This window comes from Psammomys obesus, unplaced genomic scaffold, assembly GCF_907164565.1.
Source record: "Psammomys obesus unplaced genomic scaffold, mPsaObe1.curated_primary_1811, whole genome shotgun sequence".
NCBI classification, from domain to species: Eukaryota; Metazoa; Chordata; class Mammalia; order Rodentia; family Muridae; genus Psammomys; species Psammomys obesus.
Genome location: NW_026596088.1, coordinates 642189 through 666307, shown reverse-complemented (window position 1 = coordinate 666307; position 24119 = coordinate 642189). Strand labels below are relative to the sequence as shown.

At 53.1% G+C, this 24119-nt stretch overlaps 2 protein-coding genes across 3 annotated transcripts in view; one reads left to right on the top strand and one right to left on the bottom strand.

Moving 5' to 3' along the window:
- Nucleotides 1–203: 203 nt before the first annotated feature.
- Nucleotides 204–15799, top strand: Rnf40 (ring finger protein 40). The gene is made up of 20 exons (XM_055627406.1): nucleotides 204–268; nucleotides 378–583; nucleotides 1008–1175; nucleotides 1249–1390; nucleotides 2061–2267; nucleotides 2633–2754; nucleotides 2840–2986; nucleotides 3068–3142; nucleotides 3758–3877; nucleotides 3961–4140; nucleotides 6295–6430; nucleotides 7564–7685; nucleotides 7773–8197; nucleotides 8281–8398; nucleotides 8553–8702; nucleotides 8875–9087; nucleotides 9166–9291; nucleotides 12201–12341; nucleotides 12422–12523; nucleotides 14615–15799. Exons 2-20 carry the CDS (start codon nucleotides 452–454, stop codon nucleotides 14789–14791), a joined length of 3003 nt encoding a protein of 1000 aa, XP_055483381.1. The 5' UTR covers nucleotides 204–268; nucleotides 378–451; the 3' UTR covers nucleotides 14792–15799.
- A 3354-nt stretch (nucleotides 15800–19153) lies between these two features.
- The window catches only part of Znf629 (zinc finger protein 629), an 8600-nt gene continuing 3634 nt past the window's right edge, over nucleotides 19154–24119 (bottom strand). For both annotated transcript variants that reach the window (XM_055627403.1, XM_055627405.1), the window contains one exon: nucleotides 19154–24119. This exon is cut by the window's right edge and continues 540 nt beyond it. In XM_055627403.1, coding sequence (XP_055483378.1) covers nucleotides 22177–24119 — 1943 coding nt within the window. In that variant the 3' untranslated portion in view covers nucleotides 19154–22176.

Genomic DNA, 24119 nt, shown 5'->3' with positions numbered 1-24119 from the left:
TCCAACCGCAGAAGCCAACTCTCCGTCTCCGAGGGCAACCGCGGTGTCAGTCGCTGCGGGAACGGCCTGCCAGTCAAACCTGGGGAGGGATTCAGCCGATCGCGGAAGAAAACCCACAGGCTCGGGAGGCGGAACCAAGGGCCGCCAGTAGAAACAGGAAATAAGTTTCGCCACATCCGGAGCTGCTTTGACGCCTGCGCCGTGCGTCTGGCGGCCGGTGACGTCCGGTGAAGTCCAAGATGGTGGCTCTCGGCTGACCCTACCGTGGGTGCGGACCCTGGGCCGGCGGGGGCGGGGTCCGGCAGGTGTGTCCAGCGGACCGCCCGGGGCTCGGGAGCTCCGGGCGCGGCCGCAGCTCTGCCCTCTGTTTGCTGCAGGTGACGGAAGTGCCGCCTCCCCGCTCCCGACGGCCCGGAGAGCCCTGAGCGGCTGCCCCTCCGCCACCGCCGCTATGTCTGGCCTCAGCAATAAGCGCGCCGCCGGCGACGGGGGCTCAGGACCCCCAGAGAAGAAGCTGAACCGCGAGGAGAAGACCACGACCACCCTCATCGAACCCATTCGTCTTGGGGGCATCTCTTCCACGGTGGGTGGGCTTTCGCTTACAGTCCTGTTTGGCTTCCTCCCAGAGCGATCGGAATCTTGTGTGTGCGCGCGTGTGCGTACACACAAAACGGGTGGCGGGGGTGGGCGTGCCGTGGCGCGAGTGTGATCGGAGGACAACATTGAGGAGTCGGTTCCCCGCTTCTGCTCGTACGCACGTAGGTTCCCATAAGTCGTGGGAATTGTCAAAAAAACTTCAGAGTCAGTAAAAGATAGGGGCAGAAACAGAATGTGAAGCTCCCATGACCAAGATAGTTCCTCTGTAAGTGTTTTGGGTCTTTCTAAGTCTCACTGGCATCTAGTCTTGGTACACCTCTCCCCTTTCCGTCTAAATAGTGTCCTCCTTTGTGTCTGCGGTGGTTCAGGATCCTACCTGACACCTCAGCCTCCTCTTCCCTTGTGGGTAGGAGGAGATGGATTCCAAGGTGCTGCAGTTCAAGAACAAGAAATTGGCGGAGCGGCTGGAGCAGCGGCAAGCCTGTGAGGACGAGCTCCGGGAGAGGATTGAGAAGCTGGAGAAGAGGCAGGCCACCGACGACGCCACACTCCTCATTGTCAACCGCTACTGGGCCCAGGTGGGTGTCTGAAGGTTGCCCTGCTGGAGAAGGCCCTGTGGCATTCATAACCTCAGGCTCGCTCTTCTTTCAGCTGGATGAAACTGTTGAAGCCCTTCTCCAAAGCTACGAGAGCCAGCGGGAGCTGTCCTCAGGGACAGAGGCACCTGGGTGCCAGGAGGGCCTAACCCGAGATGTGATCCCTCGAACAGACACAGGGACGTCAGATCTGAGAGGTAGGGCCAGGGCCCTGGGGACCTTTTCTTCTGAGAAAGGTCTTGAGGAGGAGGTAACCTTAATGCCGGATTGCAGAAATGCCCAAATGCCCACTCAAAACTGTTCAAAAAATGACTTCATGCCTGAAATGGTGTCACATACCTTTAATCCCAACACTTGGAAGGCCAGAAACTGGCCGCTGACTTCTGGAGTTCAAGGCCAGCCATGGCTACATAGTGAAACGACTAAAACAAGATTTTTTTTAAATTTTTTTTATTAATTACACTTTATTCATTTTGTATCCCCCCATAAGCCCCTCCCTCCTCCCCTCCCAATCCCACCCTCCCTCCCCTTTCTGCATGCATGCCTTTTTTTTTTTTTTTTAATGATAAAAACAAAGTTTTGAAATCTATCTAGATTTTCATAGTCTCAACTCTCTGAAAGTAGAGGCAGATGGGTCTATGTTATAATTTATTTTTGGTTTTCCAAGACAAGGTCAGCGTCGCCCTGGCTGTCTTGGAACTCGCTCTGTAGACTAGGCTGGCCTCCATCTCAGAGAGCGCTGGGATTAAAGACGTGCTCCCCCACACCCAGCAGCCACTGGATGTCAAGAAGCTTATTGCAGACTTGGTACAGGTTTTGATGGCCACTACCACCTTTCTTCCTATGGCGGTTATCTGTTTCTTCCAGAACCCCTGCCAATGCAGTTCCGAGCCCCTCTCAGTGAGCCAGCCTTGGCTTTTGTGGTGGCGCTGGGTGCAAGCAGCAGTGAAGAAGTGGAGCTGCAGCTGCAGGGACGGATGGAATTCTCCAAGACTGCTGTGTCTCGGGTGGTGGAGGCCTCAGACCGCCTGCAGCGCCAGGTGGAGGAGCTCTGTCAGCGAGTGTACAGCCAGGGTTAGTCCTTTGGACCCTACCCTAGAGAAGGCCATGCCCACCTGCATCCTTAGGGGTCCCGCTCCCATTATTGAGCTCAGTAATTCCTTAAGGCCAGGGCTCCCGGTCAATGTCAGCCTTGTTCTTGTTGGAACAACTCCGTTCCAGAGAGATGGCTGGAGGAGCTCTTGATGCTGGTAGGGCCACGCCCCTTAAGCTAAAGGGAAGACTCTGGAACCGTGCACACAGGTAGTTCGTCTCCTGAGCTTGTCATGAGCAGCTGGTGAGGTAGCTGGGGCATCATGATCAGCACCGGAACTCCAGGATTGCTCAATACTTGCTTGATTATCCAGGGTGTGACACTCACCTGGGCTTTGCATTCCCAGGGGACGGTGAGGCCCCCGGGGAGGTGGCCCGGGCACGCACACGGGAGCTAGGCAGAGAGAACCGTCGGCTACAGGACTTGGCTACTCAGCTGCAAGAGAAGCACCACCGCATCTCATTGGAGGTAGAAGTCAGGGGCTTTGGGGTGCAGTTAGAACTCGGGCAGGGTTTGGATCTCAGGAAACCAACCCACTTTTCCTCGCCCCCAGTACTCTGAGCTCCAAGATAAAGTGACATCAACAGAGACCAAGGTCCTGGAGATGGAGACCACGGTGGAGGACCTACAGTGGGACATCGAGAAGCTGCGCAAGCGAGAGCAGAAGCTCAACAAGCACTTGGCAGAGGCCTTGGAGCAGGTGCAGGCGCGGATGGGGCCAAATTGAGTGCTTGGGACCCTGGCTTCTGCCTTCTCATCCGCTGTGTTGTTTTCTTTGCAGCTCAACTCCGGCTACTACGTGTCTGGGAGCTCCTCAGGTTTTCAGGGAGGCCAGATCACACTTAGCATGCAGAAGGTGAGCATTCCACCCAGTCCTTTACCCCTTCAGGCCCTCCTTTGACTTTTCCTGAGGCAGACATCTGTATCTGAGTCTGTTTCCTGGCGTTGCTGCACATTTTTCTCTCATTCACTTATATACTTGTAATTAAATAATTCCAGAACGTAAGTCTCTTGTTTCTTTGTATTGGAGGCAGGATCTTCCGATGCGGTCAGTCTGGCCTTAGACTTATGTGGCTGAGGGGGACTAATCCTTCTACTTTTGCTGAGATGTTGGGGTTTGGACCACCATACCCAGCTTCAGATCAACCTTTTCTTAATAAACTCCAGTTCTGTTTCATGTGAGGGAGCAATAAAGCTTCTGTGGAAGTTAGGTTCTCTGTGGGCATCATACAAGTAATAACAGTGTGTAAGTTGGTAACTAGTAGCGTAAAGAAAAAGCACAGGACATAGATTCTCATGCAGGACTGCCTTCCTCCCATTTCCTGAGACCCTTAGAAAAACGCTTGTTTTGGAGATGTGTCAGCAGTCTGCACTGGGGAGCTTGGGCGTAATACCTGGTGGACCATCGGGGGGAGGGGGGTGAAATGCTGCCCATCTTGGTCTTGCCTACCACAGCCCCTTCACCCCTTAGTTTGAGATGTTGAATGCAGAGCTGGAAGAAAATCAGGAATTGGCCAACAGCCGAATGGCAGAACTAGAGAAGCTGCAGGCTGAGCTTCAGGGGGCTGTTCGGACCAATGAACGTCTCAAGGTAGGCCGTGGCCAAGACTAAAAGGGCCTGGACTAGCCTCAGCCCCTGGTGCCAATGACCCTTTTGGACATCTTCGCCCCCAGGTGGCCCTGCGGAGCCTTCCTGAGGAGGTGGTCCGTGAGACGGGGGAGTACCGAATGCTGCAGGCGCAGTTTTCACTACTCTATAATGAGTCTTTGCAAGTGAAGACGCAGCTGGATGAGGCCCGGGGCCTGCTGCTGGCCTCCAAGAACTCCCACTTGAGACACATTGAACACATGGAGGTGTGTGGTCATGGACTGGGTGGGGCCGGGGGTGGGGACTAACTTTTAGAGTTGAGACATTCCTGATTCTTCCAAGCCGGTCCTGTGTGCCCTCCGAGAGTCCCTTGGGCATGGACTGATCTTTGGCCACAGGTGAGACTGGGGGATGTATATCTTTGTTTTTCTTCCAACTTTAATCCTTATTATTTTAATATAAATATTTATATTACATATTCTATAAAATATATATTTTATATTATTTAATATATATGTGCAGTTTGTTTGGTTGGTTGGTTTTTTTGAGATAGGGTTTCTCTGTGTAATAGCTCTGGCTGTCCTGGAATTTGCTTTGTAGACCAGGCTAGCCTTGAACTCACAGAAATCTGCCTGTCTCTACCTGTGAGTGCTGGGATTAAAGGTGTGTACCACCATGCCCAGCTACAATATATTTTTTAAAGTACCATTATAACCATCATAAGTGTTTTGTAAGACTTGGGCGAAGAGAACATTGAAAGCACAAAAACAATGGACTCTAATCACTGTACCAAAGAGTTACTGTTTCTTTAATAATCAGATGTGAAGTAACAGAGTGCAGTACAGGCCCCTTAAGACAGAGCACAAAGCACACACCGTTAGTCCCGGTACTCTGGAAGGCAGAGGCAGATGGGTCTCTGAGTTCAAGACCAACTTGGTCTACAGAATGAGTTCCAGGATAGCCAGGGTTACGCAGAGAAACCCTGTCTCGAAGGAGGAAAAGATGAGCATAAACTGTTTTAACAGCTATAAAAAAAGATCTTTTTTCCATGCATCTGGTTCTGGTAATAGGAAGTGTGCCTTAGAACAGCGTGCACTCTGAAATCTTTGTTTTCTGCTGGTGGTAATAAATGGATCCAAGAGCACACACGGGACACGATCTGACACCTTCAGCAGTCACAGGGTTAATGACTCAAACTCTTTCTGGTAACGGCATTTGACAATTATTTGCCTCTAGTCAGGTTTCACATTTTCTCTCAAGAGAAGCAGTGGAGGGCTGGAGAGATGGCTCAAAGGTTTAGAGCACTGGCTGTTTTCTTCCAAAGGTTCTGAGTTCAATTCCCAGCAACCACATGGTGGCTCACAACCATCAATAGTGAGATCTGGCGCCCTCTTCTGGCATGTGGACAGAATACTGTATAAATAATAAATAAGTCAAAAAGAGAGAGATAGAAGCAATGGAAATACAAGGAAAGCCTCCAGGGCCCAGTTTCTACTGCACATTTTCCAAGTAGTAAAACAGCAACTCTTATATAGTGATTGAAGTAAATTTCAGCTAATTCCTGTCAGTTTTTAATCATGTTAACCTGAAAAGACATTGAGCTGGATTTCTCAAAAAAAAATATTAGTTGCCAGTATTAGGCCTTGGAAAAAGTATTGCATTTTCAAGACAGGGTTTCTCTGTGTAGCCTTGGCTGTCCTAGACTCACTTTGTAGACCAGGCTGGCCAGAAATCCACCTGCCTTCGCCTCCCAAGTGCAGGGATTATAGGCGTGCACCACCATCTCCAGCAGTTATCTTAGAAAGACAACAACAACAAAAAACACCTTGAGGTTAAGGTTTTCATGTTATGGGTGTTGTGCCTGCATGTTTATCTGTGCACCACTTATATGCTTGGCGCCCTCTGAGGCCGGAAAAGAGTGTCAGATCTCCTGAAACAGATGGTTCTGAGCCTCCAAGTGACGGTTGGAAACCACACTCAAGTCCCTTGGAAGGGCAACTAGTGCTTTTAACTGCTGAGCTATGTCTTTACCGAGGTGTCAGCACATACGGCCTTGGGTGGCCTGGAACTCACTGTGTAGACCTGGCGAGCTTCCAGTGCAAGACAGCCACAGTCCATTTCTTCCTGAGTGTTGGGATTAAAGGCCCAGCTTCTTCCTTTTAATTGATTTTGAGACAGGATTTGTGGGTGGGTAGGTGGGTGTTTAGCCCTGGCTGTCCTGGAACTCACTTTGTTAGACCTGACCGGCCTTGAACGCAAGAGATCCGCCTATCTCAGCTTCCCAAGGGCTGGGATTCGAGCCGTGTGCCACCACTACCTGTCAGCTTTATTTCTTCATGAGCAAAAAGTTGGTCTTTTGAATGGTATGAAGGGTAGCATTTTCATAGGTGTGTGTGTGTCTTCAATGCCTCAACCCACAGAGCGATGAACTGGGGCTGCAGAAGAAGCTGCGCACAGAAGTCATCCAGCTGGAGGACACCCTGGCCCAGGTACGCAAGGAGTATGAGATGCTGCGCATTGAGTTTGAGCAGAACCTTGCGGCCAACGAGCAGGCTGGTACGTAGTACGTAGTGGGTAGAGGTGGGTCTTAGAAGGGTGCTGGACCCTTCTGGCTGCTTACATAGATACATAAGTTGAGCCCCCACAGGACAGAGGCCCTGCCCTGCCTGTCCCAGTGCATTGTCAGATGAGTGTGAGCAGAGTGTGAGATGTTGTGTCTGAAGGGTCTGTTTCATGAAAATGTATTGAGTCCCCCTGGGAGCCACACTCAATTCTACGTTTTGGGATTTTTTGCCAGTAAACAAAGCAGAGAATCTGCTGCTGTGGCGTGAGTTGAGTCGAGGGTGCTAGACAATAAAGGAGATGATGAAACATGAGGTGTGCCAGCATGGGTACAAACGTGAGCGAGGCCAGCATGGGCTGCATGAAACACCATCTCAAAATAACCAAACAACAACAACAAAAACAAAACAAAACAAAACCCCTTTAATCCTAGCACTTGGGAGACAGAGGTAGGAGGATCTCTGTGAGTTTACAGCAAATGGGGTCCACACAGCGAGTTCCAGGCCAGTAAAAGTACATAGGCAAAACACATAAATCTTTAAAAAAAATTTAAAAAAAAAGGGTCGTCGTCCCCCGCACCCTGTCCCTGTCTCCGTGTCCCGTTCCCCCCCCCTCATTCCCCTCCTCTGCAGGCTGGAGAGTTATCTCAGTGGTTAAGAACACTGACTGCTCTTCCAAAGGACCTAGTTTTGCTTCCCTATACCTGTCATTCCCAGTGATCCACTGCCCTCTCCTGGCTTCTGAGGGCACACGCATGGTGCACAGACATACATGTAAGTAAAAGACCCATGCGCATAAAGTGAATTTTGAGAGCCAAAAAGGTTAATGTTTATATTGTGAGTATTTTGCTCGCATGCATGTATACCTGTGTACCTCGTGCATGTGAGCGCGCTGCTCACAGAGGTGTGCCGCATGGTTTGGAATTGGAGTCACGGCAGTTGGGAGCTGCCATGTGGGCGCTGGAAATTGGTCCCGAGTCTTTGTCAAGAGCATCCAGCGCTCTCACCCACCGGGCCATCTCTCCAGCCTCTCTGCTGCCGATTGTATACAATGAGCGTGGCTCTGGCTGAGAGCTGTTGGAGAGCTGGCAGGAGACATGAACATGCTTCCCCCCGACCACCCCCCAGGGCCTATCAATCGTGAGATGCGCCACCTGATTAGCAGCCTCCAGAACCACAATCACCAGCTGAAGGGAGACGCCCAGCGATATAAGCGGAAACTGCGAGAAGTACAGGCTGAGATTGGCAAAGTGAGGAGGGAGCTGCCTGGGGACAGCCTTAGCTAGAGCTGGGTGGGCCATGCCTCGCCTCATGTCTGCTGCTCTCTGTCTTTATAGCTCCGGGCCCAGGCCAGCACCACTTCCCACTGCATCCCTAACCTGAGCCATGTGGATGACTCTGGCCCAAATACCCTAGCCCCAGGGAAAGAAGATGGTGGGCCAGGCCCTGGAGGTACCCCTGACAGCAAGAAGGAGGTGGTCGTGGCTGGAGCCACCTCTGCCGCTTCATCAGTAAAGAAGGAGGAGCTGGTCTCCTCTGAAGATGATGTCCAAGCCCTAACCCCTGGGACCCAGGGCTTGCCCTCCCGAGGCCGAGAACCTGAGACCAGACCCAAGCGAGAACTTCGGGAACGGGAAGGGCCTAGCCTGGGACCCCCACCTGTAGCCTCAGCTCTCTCAAGGACTGATCGAGAAAAGGCCAAGGTGGAGGAAGCCAAGAGGAAGGAGTCAGAACTGCTCAAGGGTCTCCGAGCAGAGCTCAAGTGAGGCCCTGTTGCTGCCTCCTAGCCCTGTCAAGTAGCTTCCGGCACTTCCTGCTAATAGTCCCTCCTGTACCCTTCTCCAGAAAGGCCCAGGAAAGCCAGAAGGAGATGAAACTGCTGCTGGACATGTACAAGTCAGCACCCAAGGAGCAGCGGGATAAGGTGCAGCTCATGGCAGCTGAACGGAAGGCCAAGGCTGAGGTAGGGGCAGGTGGGGCTATCAGGGTTTTGCCCGGGGACTTGAGAGCATTGGGTCAGCAAGTTTGCTTCTTTGTTTATTCTCTCACCGTGGAGCATCCTAGTGGTGGTGTTGCTGTACGGACCAGTGTTTGAGGCTTCCCTCCCGTGGATGCAGGTGGATGAGCTTCGGAGCCGCATCCGAGAGCTGGAGGAAAGAGACCGAAGGGAAAGCAAGAAGATTGCGGACGAGGACGCCCTGCGGCGGATCCGGCAGGCGGAGGAGCAAATCGAGCACCTGCAGCGCAAATTGGGGGCCACCAAGCAGGTGACACGTCCTGTGCTCTCCTTGCTTCTGAAGGCTGGGGTTCCCTTAGCCTTCTGTGTCTTCGGCATGTGACAGTGTGATGATCCGAGTATATACTGTTTTCTTGCAGTTCCCCAACATCCATCTTGTTGATCTTCCATTTTCCCTCTCCGTCCTTGCTTTCCGCCTGCAGGAGGAGGAGGCGCTGCTGTCAGAGATGGACGTGACCGGCCAGGCTTTCGAGGACATGCAGGAACAGAACGGGCGGCTGCTGCAGCAGCTTCGGGAAAAGGATGATGCCAACTTTAAGCTCATGTCAGAGCGGATCAAAGCCAACCAGATCCACAAGCTGCTTCGGGAGGAAAAAGACGAGTTGGGCGAGCAGGTCCTTGGCCTCAAGTCCCAGGTATGGCAGCTCTGGTGCGGTACTCGTGGATGATGCCTGGAGGGGCTGCACCCTCTTACTGAGGCCCCCCATCTTCAGGTGGATGCCCAGCTGTTGACAGTGCAGAAGCTTGAGGAGAAAGAGCGGGCTCTGCAGGGCAGCCTTGGGGGTGTAGAGAAGGAGCTGACGCTGCGCAGCCAGGCCCTGGAGCTTAATAAGAGGAAGGTAAGGTTGGGCTTTTGGACATGGTAACTTGTATGATTGGCTTTTGGGTTTCAAGCCTCTGGGTCTGCTTGGCAGTTCTGCCACAGATGGCCCCGGGTGAAGCTTGGTTCTGCTTCCTGCATAGCTCACAACTATCACGTTTACTGTGCCAGGCCTTGCACTCAGTACTTGGCAAACATGATCCCATTTTACTTTGTGGGTGCATGCAAGCATGTGTGTGTGTATGTGTGTGTTTGAGTGTGCTTTCCCATGAGGGTGAGGATGAAGGACAGGGTTGTCATCAGAAGGTCATTCTCAGTTGCTTCTCTGCCTTAGTTTTGAAACAGGGTCTCTCATTGGACTTGACACTTTCCATTTCAGCTGGGCAAGCTGGCTGATGATGCATTCCTGGGTTCTGCCTCTCTCCACTGACTTTCAGACATGCACTGCCATGCCTTGGTTTTTATGTGGGTGACGGGATTAGGAATGGAGTTCAGGTCCCGTGCTTGCATTGCCTGCACTGTATCCACAAAGTCGATTCCCCAGCCTCTTTTGGGCCTGTTTTGAGCCTGTTTTAAACCCAACAGTAATCCTACCAGGGTGTTTTTTGTTTGAGGGGAGCTGTTTGTGGTGTGTGTGTGTGTGTGTGTGTGTCCATCCAGGTGCGCTCAGAGAGCAGAAGATGGTGTTGGGTCTGCTGGAGTTGGAGTTGTAGACAGGTGTGAGCTGCCACGTGGGTGCTGGGAGCCAGGCTTGTGTCCTCTGCACGAGCAGCAAGCGCTCTTAGTCAGTGAGTATGTCTCTAGCCCAGCCAGAAGAATTTGTTAGCCTGTTTCATAATTGAGGAAGCCGAAGCTCAGAGATTGTCAGTTGACTTGTCCAGGAGAGAGTGAAGCTGGGATTCAGATCCATGTCTAGTTCCCAGATACTAGGCTATAGGCTAGGGCCATTCATCCAAGCTTGCAAGATGGCTCAGCTGGGCAAAGGCACTTGCCTCTAACCCTGATGACCCAAGTTGTATCCCTGGAATCTACTTGGTGGAGAGAGAAAACCAGTTCTTAAAGTTGGCCCTCTGACTTCCACAGCTGCGGCACGCTGCGTATGTGCCCACGCCGAATGAAGCCATTAAAACAGTTCACTGGGTAACTGCCAAATGATGATGGTGCTCTGTACTTTGTAGCTCTAATCTTTTTATTTGTTTTTTTAAACGTGGTTCTGGGGCTCAAGTCCTCACCCTTGTAAGGCAGGTGCTTTATCAACTAAGCCATCTCTTCAGTCCCAGCGTTTTTTGCTTTTTCTTTCTCACCGTGTGGACCACAGTACATTTGTGTGTTTGTATGTGTTTATTTGTGGTGGAACAGTGTCTCTCTATTTAGCTCTGGCTGTCCTGCAACTCTCTAGGTAGACCTCAGACTCACAGAGATCCGCCTCCTGAGTCCTGAGATCGAAGGCATGCACCACCGTGACCAGTTTTTTAGATTCTTATTTCTATTTTGTGCATATGAATGTTTGTGCCCACTGTATGTCTTTGTACCACAGGCTTTCCTGGTACCCTCAGAAGCCAGAAGAGGGGAATCAATACCCTCAAAGTGGAGGGTGTGGCTGGGAGCTACCATATGGGTGCTGGGAGCTGAAGCCACGTCCTCTGCCAGAGCTGCAAATGTTCTTATCTACTGAGCCACCTCTCCAGCCCAACTTGAACTCTTGATCCTGTTGCCTCAGGCTCCCAGGTGCTGAGAGTACAGGTGTCTGTTTTAAGCATAAGAAAAATGGGCTGAAGATGTAGCTCAGTTAGCAGACTGCTTGCCTGGCATGCATCAGGCTCTGGATTCAGTTTGTAGCACTGTTTAAACTGGGCATGGTGGTGTGTATAAACTCAGCATTTTAAAGGTCAGCAGGAGGATCAAGAATTTCAATGTCCAAGAAAAAGAGAAGAAAAAGAATTTCAACGTCATCCTCAATACATAGCAAGTCTGAAGCCAGCCTGAGCTGGAATATATAGAGATCTTGTCTGAAAGGTAGATGGAAAGAGAAGAAATGAGATAGAGGATTGACAGGCTGGAGAGATGGCTCAGCAGTTAAGAGCACTGCCTCCTCTTCCAGAGGATCTGGGTTCAATTCCCAACACCCACATAGCAGTTCACAACTGTCGGTAGCTCCAGTTCCAGGGGGTCCAACATCCTTACATAGACATTAATGCAGGCAAAACACCAGTACACATAAAATTAAAAAAAGTTTTTAAAAAGACAGAAGATTGGCATTGGTTTCCTACCTATTGGAGTATTCTGTTGTGGTGAATCCATTCACGTAAACAGTATTGTATGCCCCTATTACATGCTGGGCTTTAAGCTGACCAATACTGGGTGAGCCCTGCCTCCTTACCAGTAATCCACAAATGACATAATGCTGTTACCCATCACTCACATTTCTCTCTCGCTCTTTCTCACGCACACACGCATGTTTTTTGAGAAAGATTAAAGGCTTGCACCATCACACAACTCTCCTTTTCTTTTTAAGACCACTTCTCACTGTGTTCCAAGATGGCCTTGAGCTCTCAGTGATCCTCCTGCCTCAGCTTTCCAGCTGCTGGAATAACAAATAATCACTGTACCTGGTTAAAACAGTTTGATGAGGAAAGCTAAGGCAGTGTGAAATAGTAATGGTGCTCCTTGGGGATGTGATTTTAGAGCTGAGTCCCAGGGGAGAGCATGTATGTTAGAGATGGTTGACCGCAACAGAGATGAGCCTTGTGGAGGCTCAGAGACCAGAGGGAGCAATGTCATGCAGTAAGGAACTGTGTCGGGAAGAGGAAGAGTAGGAGGAAGCGAGGTTGAGTGCACATCATTCAGGATGTTTACAGGAGCCTCAGTGGATCGTGGTTCCCAGGCGCGGGCACATGGTCCTCTCCTTCCCTTTCCCGCCCACCGTAGGCTGTAGAAGCAGCCCAGCTGGCTGAGGACCTGAAGGTGCAGTTGGAGCATGTACAGACTCGGCTTCGAGAGATCCAGCCCTGCCTGGCGGAGAGCCGTGCTGCCCGGGAGAAAGAGAGCTTCAACCTCAAGAGGGCTCAGGTACATGGGTGCCTGGGAAGGGCTGGTGGCTCCCCACTGTGGGAGGCACGGGTTCCTTAGCCCAGTTTCTGCTGCCCTAGGAGGACATTTCCCGGCTGCGGCGCAAACTGGAGAAACAGAGGAAGGTGGAAGTCTACGCAGATGCCGATGAGATCCTGCAGGAGGAGATCAAGGAGTACAAGGTGGGACGTGGTGACGGGCTGCTGAGAGCTGGGATGGGCTCTGGGGCCTTAAAATAACGCAGGGCAGCAGAAGACACCAATTGTGGAGTCAGACAACTGCCGAGCATTTGCTGTGTATATGCCACGGGGCAGGGGAGAGATTACACGGGGGCCCGGCAGTTAATTTGGAGTCATTCTGCCATCTCAGTGATGAGTAACGTGATGGCACAAGTTGGGGGCATGGTAAGAACCCCAAGAGTAACCCTGGGGATGAGGTGGGGAGTTGTGTAGCAATAGGCTTCCCGGAAGGAATTGTCACCAAAGACAGACCCAAAGCTTGAAGAATGGGGATGAGAGTTTACATAGGGAAAGGCCCCAGGTGAAGCCATTGTGGTTGGAGGAGAGAGGGTGAGGAGCAGCAGGCCCTGAAGGATGTGGCAGGCCTAGTGACCTATGAGCACGCAGAGAGAAGGTGCACTTTGTTTTGTTCTTTTTTGAAGATTCACTTATATAGTTCTTTTTAACTTATGAATGCTCTGTCTGCATGTACACCTGCAGGCCAGAAGAGGGCATCAGAGAGCCACCATGTGGTTGCTGGGAATTGAACTCGGGACCTCTGGAAGAGCAGCCAGTGTTCTTAACCTCTGAGTTATTTGTCAGGTTTTGGGAGGTGGAACTAGGGATTAGACCTGAGGCTTTACACAAGCTACGCACACACTTTACCACCAAGCTGCGTCCTCAGCCCTGTCTAAGGTTTTTATTCAAGGTAGTGGCCAGATGTGGGGCCAAGAGTGGCTGCAGGAGAGGTGGTAGAGCATAGCAGTCACTGGAGCAGAAACTGTTATGTAGCCAAGTCAAAGGCACCAGAGACAGGAGATCGGCTAAGGCAACACCTAGAAGCTGGGACTCGGGGAGGGGTCACAGCGAGAATGAAGGACCCCTGGGACGCTTGGCTTTGGGATGGAGAAACTAGGTAGACACTCTTGAGTGGATTGGGAACAGGTTGTTCTAGACAGTTTTGAAGGTGACGAGAACAGGGTGCCTCTGGGACCTCTTGGGAGGCTGGGGAAGCACCGGAAGCCAAGGGCTGGGCTAGAGAGCAAGTGTTTAGAATGTCAGATGCAGCAGAGTTGGACTCTGGTTGCCCATCGACAGGCAGAAGTAAAGCCTAAGGATCAGGAGAAAGTGGTGATGGAGGGAGCGGGAGAGGAAGGAAAATTAACTAAGCCCTATGGGATGCTCCTAGGACTTGGTGAACTCAGGTGGGACAAGGGCAGTCAGGTCACCTGAACTCTGGGCCACTGCGGTAGAGAAGGGGCCACTGAGTCAGTAATGGGAGGTTCCCCACTTTGGGTCTTCAGGGGGAAGAGCAGACATGGGCAGCCTTGAGAGGCTAATGGCATAGTCCTCGGAGATTGAGAAACAGTAATCTGGGGAAGCTGAGGTAGGTGGCTGGGACTCCACATCGGCCAGATACATGCCACGGGGTGCTTACACAGCGGAGAGGCAGAGACCCTCCTAATGGCGCTTGGGAGTTGATCGTCCAAGACGGGGTCCACAGCAGGGTCATGGGTTCCCACCGGTGGTAGTTCCAACTGAATGTAGCATTTTTCTCAGGGCCCCTACCATGTTCAGCAGTGACTTAGCGGGTACAAGAGAGGTAGACCAGCTGGGGGCGCTGCCCAAAAAAGCTCATAAGCCAAAGGGATGGAAGACTGGATCCTTAGAACTCGGATTCTGAGACTTTCTAATTTTGTTTGTTTTGGCTTTTTTTTTTTTTTTTATATTGTTGGTTGGTTGGTTGTTTTTGTCCTTGTCTTGTTTTGGGGGAGGTTCTTGCTATGTGGCCCAGGCTGACGGAATTCCAGCATACTCCTACCTCAGTCTGCCAAGTGCTGGGGACTACAGGTGTGAGCCAGCACTCTTGGCTACTTTCTAACTTGGAAAACTTGGCCATGAGCCTATGTCCTCACTCATGCTGTGGGGTCCCACCTTCCGAAGTCACCATCAGTTAGAAGCATGGAGCTTTTGGTAGGCCTGGAGCCCCTGCTGTTAGCGTGGTGTCTGGGACCTGCCAGCCTGCTCCAAACTTGCTGCTTCTGTTTGGTCCAGGCACGCTTGACCTGCCCCTGCTGTAACACCCGCAAGAAGGACGCTGTGCTTACCAAGTGCTTCCACGTGTTCTGCTTCGAGTGTGTGCGGGGCCGCTACGAGGCCCGCCAGAGGAAGTGTCCCAAGTGCAACGCGGCCTTCGGTGCCCACGACTTCCACCGTGTGTACATCAGCTGAACCTGACACTCAGGGACTCGGACACCCATAAATCCTCCGGGCTGTGCCCCAGCTCCCCACTCCCCCAGGGACAATGGCCCCAACCTCCTTTCCAGACTCCATGAGCCCAGCCCCTATTGCCTGGGTGGTTTGGGGCCATTGGTGCACGCAGGAGAGGTGGAATTCCCCAAGCTGAGTACCATCTCTCCTGAATGTCGGATCTGTGCCCTCGGGGACTCCCAGGTTCACAACATCCAACTGTGGCCCTGGGAGCTGGCCTAACCCTGTTTCTACTGGGGAGACAGATCCATCCTTACCCCTGAAGAACTCCTCCACCAGGAAAGGGCTCTCCGCCTGTGGAGCTGGCCTAACCCTGTTTCCACTGGGGAGACAGATCCATCCTTACCCCTAAAGAGGAACTCCTCCACCAGGAAAGGGCTCTCCGCCTGCCTGCACAAGCTCAGTGATGGCCAGGGACTCCTTGCTTGCCATTGGGTCCTGGGCCAGGGAGCCTTTCTTCACCTACGCAGCCCTAGGCCTGGGCAGGATTTAGCCTTCCAGTGGAGTTTCCTCTACCCTGGTATAGCTTTTGAGCTGAAGAAGGTGCGCTCTTGGGTGTCTCCAGGGAAGCTCTGCAGTTACACTGCCTCAGTGCTGATTCAGGTCATCCTTTTTAGCCCGACTTCCCAATCCCCTTTTGCCTTCCTTACACATCCAATGCTCCCTTGAGCACCTGGCCCTAGCCCTGCTTTCATCCTGGTGGTCTTAACTGTGGAGGTGCAACTTGCCAGGAGGGAAGGGACAATCCAGCACTTCCAGTCATTCCAGGTAGAAGAGCTTTGCCTACTGCCCTGCAGCTAGCCTGGACTCGGATACTCCCTGCAGTACCTGCCTGAAGAGCAAATCCAGGACCCAGTGGAGCTGGGAGATGGCGCTGCAGATAGCTGCAGGATCTTTTGGACTCACAGCCTCTGCTCTAGAGGTGGTGTGTGTGGGCTGCTAATTGTTATGAATAAATCCTCAACCCGAGGCTACAGAGTAGCCAGTCACTGGGTGTAAACATGAATACAGGTGCTTCTACACCTGGCTAGCACTGCCCTGGGTTGGTGTGGATCTGGTTTTGGGAGCCGGGCACACTTGAGAACCTACTCCAGCCCACCCAACAAGGGCTTGGGCCCCAGGTAGCTGATCTGCAGAGAGCTCGTCCGCGCCGCTCAAACAGGAGAAGCCTCTAGCTAGGGGTTGGCCACGCCCTCGGCGGTCATTGGCCGTGGGGATAACGGCCTGGGCTGCATCCTGGGATATGTAGTCCCTTACCTAGCCGGGCAAGGTTTCCGTGCTGTGCTGGCTAATCTTTCAGTCTGTTAACTGCAGGCTTTACCCGCCTTACTCAGTGAGCACAGAAACCACGACACCTCAGCAGGGTGACTTTTCATTGTAGCCTGGCCCCTTGGAAACTGTTTCCCCAAACGTGGAGCCTTGCCTCCGGGTTCAGAGTGGCGCCGGCTCTTCCGGTGGCGCTTTCAGGGAAGTCACGCTGTGAATAGCGCCGCGGCCAGTGCTGAGCGGGGTTGGGGTGGGCGTGGGAGCTGCACCCCTAGGCATCGTGGTGGCCTCGGGCTTAACAGCAGCAATGCCTTCTCGGGGCTCTTCGGCCTTTTCCGCCGTCTTGCCTTCGTGGGGACTCCGGGCCCTTTCTGCTTTCTGACCGCGCCTGGTTTCAGTGGGGTCGCAGTGCCTGAACGAGGTTGGACTGGAGACGGAGATGCGGGCTACAGTGACCTCGGGCTTGGAGCTGGTGACGATGGGAACGCTCGCGGAAGCACGAGTCGCGACGGGGGATGACATTGGGCCACCAAGAAAGCCACCCCGGCTGGAGTGCCTGGGGTGGGTAAGGCGGGAAGGGTGGGGGAAACGCAGGGGTTACATCACAGAGACACGGCCGCCTGCGCTAGTGGAACTAGTGTCTTGGAGAGCCCTGGCCAGCGCATCAGTCAGCTCCCTCCCAGCATGATCCTCCCACGGCACGGCTACACGTGCCCGCACTCCCTTGCTGGGGGTACTCAAAGCCCCAGTGTGGGGTGCTAACGCCCAACCGTGGCGTAGAGCACACCATGCCCCATCGTGAACGGGCTTTATAGAAAGTTGCCAAGACCCCGGTACCTGGAGCAGTACCTTGGCGGGGCTGTGAAACCAACCATCAGTCTGTCACACTGGTGCAGGATCTGTCGCGAACGGCTGTCGGCCTTCGCTCAGCCGGGGTCACAGAAACAGGCGAGGCAGAACTCGCCCTTGGCCAGCTCCCAGCAGGTGATTTCAGTGATGGCTATGATCCTATTTCAGCTGGAGCTGGAGCTACTGCCTCTCAGGGGATTCGATGAGACTACTCACAGAACCGACCCCGGCCTCTGGGGCTACATTCACTGCTTGCCTCAAGCTTACTGCCTTCTGACCGCTTCCTTCAGCCTTAACCACACTTTCCTTTGCACTTGGCCTTTCTCTGAGATGTTTATCCTGAGCCAATGCTACAGGTAAGCTGTTGACACCCAAACTCCTGAAGTTCTTTCTCAAGCTCCAGGCCTGAAAAATCACCGTTGTCACTCAGTCTCTCACAACACTAACTTGGGCTTTGGGGCCGCTGTGCTGCACCCCATCAGCCCCTTATGTTCTAAGGCACTGGTTCTCAACCTTCCTAACGCTGTGACCCTTTAATACCGTTCCTCCTGGTGTGTGAACCCCAACCAGAAAATTATTTTTGTTGCTATCTCATAACTGTAATTTTGCTACTGTTATCTGTTTTCCCATGGTCTCCGGAACGCGAATAGGCTGTTTGGCCCTCAAAGGGGTCATGACCCGTATGTTTAGAACCGCTGCTCAGTCCCTAACTGTTTGACTCCTCTATCCCGAGCCCACTCCTGACTTCTATACAGAGGGTCCCCTGAACTTGAGACCCCCCTACCTCCAAGTATCATTCAGCCCACTATAGCAGGCATAACCTCTGACCTTTGACTCAGTTACTGCTCTGGTCCCCCTCTCATTGTAGTCCCTTGCTCAACCGAGGACTCCTCCAGGGCAGAAATTTGATATTTCTTAGTGTTCTCAGGTCTGTCTGGGGACCCAGGGACATGAAAAGGCAAATCCCCCTCCCTGCCCCACCTACCCTCCCTCCCATCCCAGGAACAGAAAGTGAAAGAACTTATTCTGGGATCTGGGGTAGAGACACAGTAAGACTTAAGGGAGGGCTGGCTGGAGAAATGCCTGATGTTAAGAGCCCTGGCTGCTCTTCCAGAGGACCTGGGTTCAATTCTCTGCACCCACATGGCGATTAACAACTATCTGTAACTCCAGTTCCCAGAGCTCTGATGCCCAATTCTGGCACATGATGCCCAGACATGCAAATAAAATACCCACACCCTTCAAACAATTTTCAATTAAAAAAAAAAAAAGGTCAAGGATACATGTTTCTGCCTTCGTCAAGATTCCTTTATGACAGGGGCAGACATAGTCTCTGGCTAGTGACCAGACTCGGAAGACAGTGCTGAACACAGTGTGGCATTGAGGACTTCCTTGTAGTGGTCCCAACTGCCTTGGGCAGATGCAGACACAGGAGAAAAGGCAAGGCTGGGGTGGAGTGGCCTGACGACCTCAGGCCATTCTAACTCCCCACCACGTCTTACCTGTGAGTTTTGGTTAAGTGGCTGCACTTCCTACAGCTTCAGCCTCTCCCCTGGTGAGAACGTCTGGGCTATGCTGGGGATGGGAGGAACCAGGGCGCCACTCATCTCTCAAAGAGGACAGGTCCCAGGAGAGGCTGAGCTGGGCCAGAGAGGTAGCTGCCAGCTCTGAGGAGGACAACCGTGGAGTTTTTCGCTGTGGCATTGGGAAGGCTGTAGGTGTTATGGCCAGAAAAGCTGTCATAGAGGTTGCAAAGCTCAGACCAAAATAATCAGTTCCAGAGCCACCAGGCAGTCATGCAGCTTACCAAAAATATCTCTATCTTACACAAGGATATGGAGTTGTTTTGTTTTTTTTAACTTTTAAACATTTATTATTTATACAGCCTTCTGCCTGAATGTGGGCCTGTGCACCGGAAGCCCTGTAGATGGTTGTGAGCCACCATGTGGTTGCTGGGAATTGAACTCAGGATCTTTGGAGGAGCAGCCAGTGCTCTTAAACTCTTGAGCCATCTCTCCAGCCCCAGATATGGAGTTTTAAAGTTCACAAACCTTCCACAAGCAAACACTGGACAGGGAGCAGAGGGCCCCTGGGGAAGGGCACACTTGGGACAATACTGAGTTTTTGGGGTCCTCATGGGTCCTAGCTCTGGGAGAAGATGAGTTCTGAGTTTGCTGTTGGCTGAACAAGTAGATAAACAGAAAAACACCTAGGAAATCTTACTCCCTTTATTCTCTTCAACTATTCACCATGACCACTGGGGACACAACACTGTTACTGACACACAACACTCAAAAGTAGGACTTCCGTTCACTCCATGGAGACAAGTCAGGTGGGCAGGGCTTGGCTTCCTTTGTGGGGGCAAAGGCTTCTGGGAGCCACTGACTTCAGACTGGGGAGGAGGGGGGAGTCATGATGGTTTCAAGTCCTCTCCCTGGTTCATGATTCATACCCAGGTCCTGTACGAGTTCCTATCTATTCAACATCAGTTCTAAGTGTCCCTTTAGTGCAGATCAGCTCCGCCCCTCTCCTTGCTTGCACTCCTTTGCCCATGGTTGCTAGGCTCTTCCCTAGAGGCACTAAGAGGGCTCCAGGCCCAGAATGGAACTGGCTCCATTATGCCTTCCAGACTTAATTCTGGTGGACCTTTTCCTGAGCCAGCTAGAGGGACCCTGGGCCCTGCAAGAGTGTCCTTTGCTGTAGCTGGACCTGAGAGGGAGGTGGCCACGAGAACAGGTCTCACCACAAGGTCTCTGCTCTGCCCTTTTCCTACTGAGAAGCCCGGTCCACCACCTATCTACATGGTCCCCTCAGTGCTGGAGTCAAGACCAGAGCCTTCACATGTCTTCAGAACATGTGAGCATCCTATTACCTATGCTACATCTCGGCCCTCCATAGCCTACAGTCAGCCATGACTACGACGACCACCGGTCCCCCAGCACTGATGACACTCAGACCTGTGTCCGAGGGAGTCTGCTCCTAGTTTCACAAAGGATTTTTCCCTACTTTCTGCTACCATCTTAGAAGGGGACAAGTCAATTATACTTACGAGAGTGACTACTCCATTTTAGAGGGATACTCCCTTATCAACATTTCTGTCTCTAGAAAGCCAGGCTCCTCCCAGTCTCAAAGGTGCTCCCCTACCTGGTGCTTGGGACTCCAGCAAGGCCCTCTCTGTAACTGCATAAGATCTGCCTTTTCTTTCTCCCCAGGAGACCTGGCATCCTTCTCCTAGTAATCTAGATTTTGGTCCTTTAAATTCTGAGGTCATCCCTTTGGGGACAGGATAGATGAAGGGTGATGATGGGGGGTCCCTACCTTTTTAGCTTTTAGGTAACAGAATTAGAGGTCTCTTCCCACAGCTTTGTAAGCATCTGGGTCACTCTGCTGGGCACAGGGCTCCTAAAGAGCCACATCACTTGGCACCTCAGGCCTACCCTAGACAGCGTGTCACTCATGCTTGCACCAGGCTGAGGACACTCCCTCCGCAACCCAGGCACCGAGGCGAGCCCTCCCTATCCATAAGGGTCTTTGTTATAGATGTTTCCCTCCAAAGTTTCCCTTCAACTGTCTCTGCTCCATCCCACAGCTCCAGTCACATGGCAGGCTTGGCTGGATTAATGAAATCTTTTGCCTGTAGTGTCTGAGGAGGATTCAGGCCTGGTAGGGGAGAGCGTTTCTTATCCTTTCCTTTCCCTTCAATGGTTTCTGGCTAAGGAGAGAGGGGCCAAAGGGGTCAGGTGGAATCTGTCCTTTCCCCAAGCCAAAATCACATTCAGCCACCCAGTCTCAGAGGCCTCCAGGTGCTGGATGGAGAAGGTAATCAAGTTTCCGTTGCCTCTTCAGGACTGTGGTCCAGTCTGTGCTGTGTCAGGACATCCGCCAGGTGCAGCCTCGCTGGTCCTGCAGGCGGCCTTACATGGAGCTCACACAAAAGGCTGAGGTTTAAGTCATGTGCTGGTAGAGCAAAGCTGTGTACTCTGTTGTCTTGTCATCCCTCGTCACCAGAGAACCCACGAGTGGCTCTCGTGGACTTGTAGAAGTCTAGGGAGGACAAGCACATACAAGCCTTGGATCTCTGAAGGGATTTATTCTTTGGAAGTTGACTAGCAGCGAGTGGTTCTCTCCACTGGGGACAGAATCCGAGGAAACAGGTTGCCACTGCAGTAAGACTCGTGGCAGTTAGCTTTCAGGTAAAACCTGTGAGACCTGAGAATGTGGCAGAGGCCCCCTGCAACCCCAGAGGCCTCTCAGAGGAGACACTTCCAGCTGGGCTGGGGAAAGGCTGGCCCTGCCTTGTCTGAGGAGAACCCTAACGGCGTGAACTGGGATCTGCCTGCACTTGGAGTTTAACAAGCTCCCCGGAAACAGGAGAAACTGGCTGGCTTCGCAGTTTCTCCACCTTGGTTTGCTTCCCTTCAAATACACGTAACTTTCCCCTAATATTTGAGGTGCTTTCTCACCATTTTCTCAGTATTCTTTCACTTGAGGCTTCTTTTTTTTTTTTTTAATACCCCAAACCCCAGCCTTTAAAATGGCTTGTCATTTTTTTTCTTTCCCACTTGGGGGGCTCTTATTGATAAGGGACCCCCAACCTTCCCCTAGTACATACAATTCACCTAAGATTGGCCTCACACCCCCAAAGCACCCCCGGTGCCACGAGACAGACTTCATCTCATCGGTGAGTTTGGAAGGAGCTGGGCAGTCCCTCCCCATTCTTTCTTTTCCTAGTTCTAGCGCATTCCTGTATGACTTCCCCTCTGAGCCCTTTCCTCTGTCCACGCTGCCAGGAGGGGATACTAGGAAGACTTCAGGGGTTTCCTCTGTCATCTGAGGGTCACCTCACAAGTCAGTGCTGAGCTGTACTCCCTAACACCGCCCCCACCCGAGGATTCTGATAAGGGTTTGATACAGTTTTATGGGGTTGTCTAGAGACATGTTAGAACCTCTTCCTACGCTTAATAGGGCTTTTACCCACTATGGTTTATAGGATTCTCTGCTACAGACATAAAGGGCTTTTCTTCCTACATATTTATAGGGCTTCTAACCCAGCAGTTTTTCTCTACGGCTTATAAGTGATTCTCACCCACAATCTCATAGGCGTCTCATTGCTGATGCAAACACACTATTTCTTCCCAGGGTTCCTGACCCTCTACTTCTCTATGGTCTGATGGGGTTGGTCTCCTTTCCCCAGTTTCTCAGGAGAGAGGTCCCTGGTCACCAGACCTACTTCACAGGGAGATGCCGGGGTGACAGCTCCTGTGGAGGAGGAGCGCTGCAACTTCTGTGAAGCCGTCGCCACATTCAGGGCACAGATAGGGCTTTTTCTCGGAGAGAGTTTTAGGGCTTTCCTCCTCCCTGTGGCTGCTGCTCTTTGGGGGGCTAGAGGCCTCTCCCTCATCTTCCTGGTTCGTGGACAAGGCGGCTGACTCTGAAGGGGGGTCTTCAGGAGTGGGGGACCTTTCGTGAGTGTGGGTTTCCTGGTGTCGTGTAAGAGCTAGTCGATCCGGGAAGGAGGCCCCACAATCAGAGCAGCTGTAGGGTCTGGCCCCCAAGGGGCTCCTGAGATGCTCCAACAGGACGGAGGAGCTCTTCCCCAGCTCCGGGCTCTTCTGGGATTTCCCACCTGCATGGACCTTCTGGTGCTGCAGCAGCTCCGAGCTGAGGCCAAAGCTTTTTTTGCATTCTGGGCATTTGAAGGGCTTCCCGCTTAGGAAGGGGCTGGCTTCCGCCCCTTCGCCAAGGCCGGTCCTACCCTCGGGAAAGAGAAAGGGCTTTTCGTTGGCGTGCGTGAGCTTGTGCTGCAGGAGCACAGCCCTGTCAAGGAAGCTTTCCCCACAGTGGGAGCAAACATAGCACTTGGAAGAGAGCTGACCCAGCCTTTGGCTGAAGCCCTCCTGACCCTCCGGCGCTTTCAAGGGCTGTCCCGGGGGGTCAGCTCTGCCCTCCGAAGCACCCGCGTGTGAGTTGCCTCCAAAGGGGAGCCTGGGGGAGCGGAACTGGGGGGGCTTGGGGGCCGGGTGTGCTAGACCGTCTGCGTTTTTGTAGGGGTTTTCCCCGATGTGGATCCTCTGGTGCTGCATGAAGATCCCTTCGTCGTTGAAGCCCTTTCCACAGACCAGACACTTGTGGGGTTTGGCTCCCGGCGGCGGAGTGAGGAGGGCGGGGTCCCCGAGCCCCAGCAGGCTGTCCCCCTGCGGCCTCCGGGCGGGCGTCTTGCCCCTCTCGTGGATCGCGCGGTGCTGCTCCAGCTCCTGGGCCTCCAGGAAGGCCTTGCCACAGTCAGGGCACACGAACAGGTTCTCGTCCATGTGCGTGCGGACGTGCGTGATGAGGTTGGAGCTCTGGCTGAAGCTCTTGCCGCACTCGGGGCACTTGTAGGGCTTCTCGCCCGTGTGCGTGCGGCGGTGCTGGATGAGGTGCGAGCTGCGGATGAAGCTCTTGCCGCAGTCGGGGCACTTGTAGGGCTTCTCGCCCGTGTGGATGCGCTGGTGGCGGATGAGGGTGGAGCTCATGATGAAGCTCTTGCCGCAGTCGGCGCAGATGTAGGGCCGCTCGCCGCGGTGGATGCGCTGGTGGTTGATGAGGTTGGAGCTGACGCTGAAGCTCTTGCCGCACTCGGGGCACTTGTAGGGCCGCTCGCCCGTGTGCGTGCGCTGGTGGCGCAGCAGCGTGGCGCTCAGCGTGAAGGTCTTGCCGCACACGGGGCACTTGAAGGGGTCCTCGCGCAGGTGCGTGCGCTGGTGCTTGATGAGCGTGGAGCTGTGGCCGAAGCTCTTGCCGCACTCCAGGCACTCGTAGGGCTTCTCGCCGGTATGCGTGCGCTGGTGCTGCGTCAGCTCGGAGCTCTGGATGAAGCTCTTGCCGCACTCGGTGCAGCGGTAGGGCTTCTCCCCGGCGTGGATCTTCTGGTGCTTGAGCAGGTTGTGGTTCTGGCCGAAGCGCTTGCCGCACTCAGGGCACTTGTAGGGCTTCTCGCCGGTGTGCGTGGCCTGGTGCTGGATGAGGTCGGAGCTGCGGTAGAAGGCGCGCCGGCACTCGCCGCACTTGTAGGGCTTCTCGCCCGTGTGCGAGCGCTGGTGCTTGATGAGGTTGGTGCTCTGCGTGAAGGCCTTCTCGCACTCGGTGCACTTGTAGGGCTTCTCGCCCGTGTGCGTGCGCTGGTGCTGCACCA

Coding starts and splice junctions, on each gene's coding strand:
- Rnf40 (XM_055627406.1), top strand. CDS start 452: ATGTCTGGCCTCAGCAATAAGCGCGCCGCCGGCGACGGGGGCTCAGGA. Junction 584..1,007: donor TTGGGGGCATCTCTTCCACG/GTGGGTGGGCTT, acceptor CCTTGTGGGTAG/GAGGAGATGGATTCCAAGGT. Junction 1,391..2,060: donor AGGGACGTCAGATCTGAGAG/GTAGGGCCAGGG, acceptor TGTTTCTTCCAG/AACCCCTGCCAATGCAGTTC.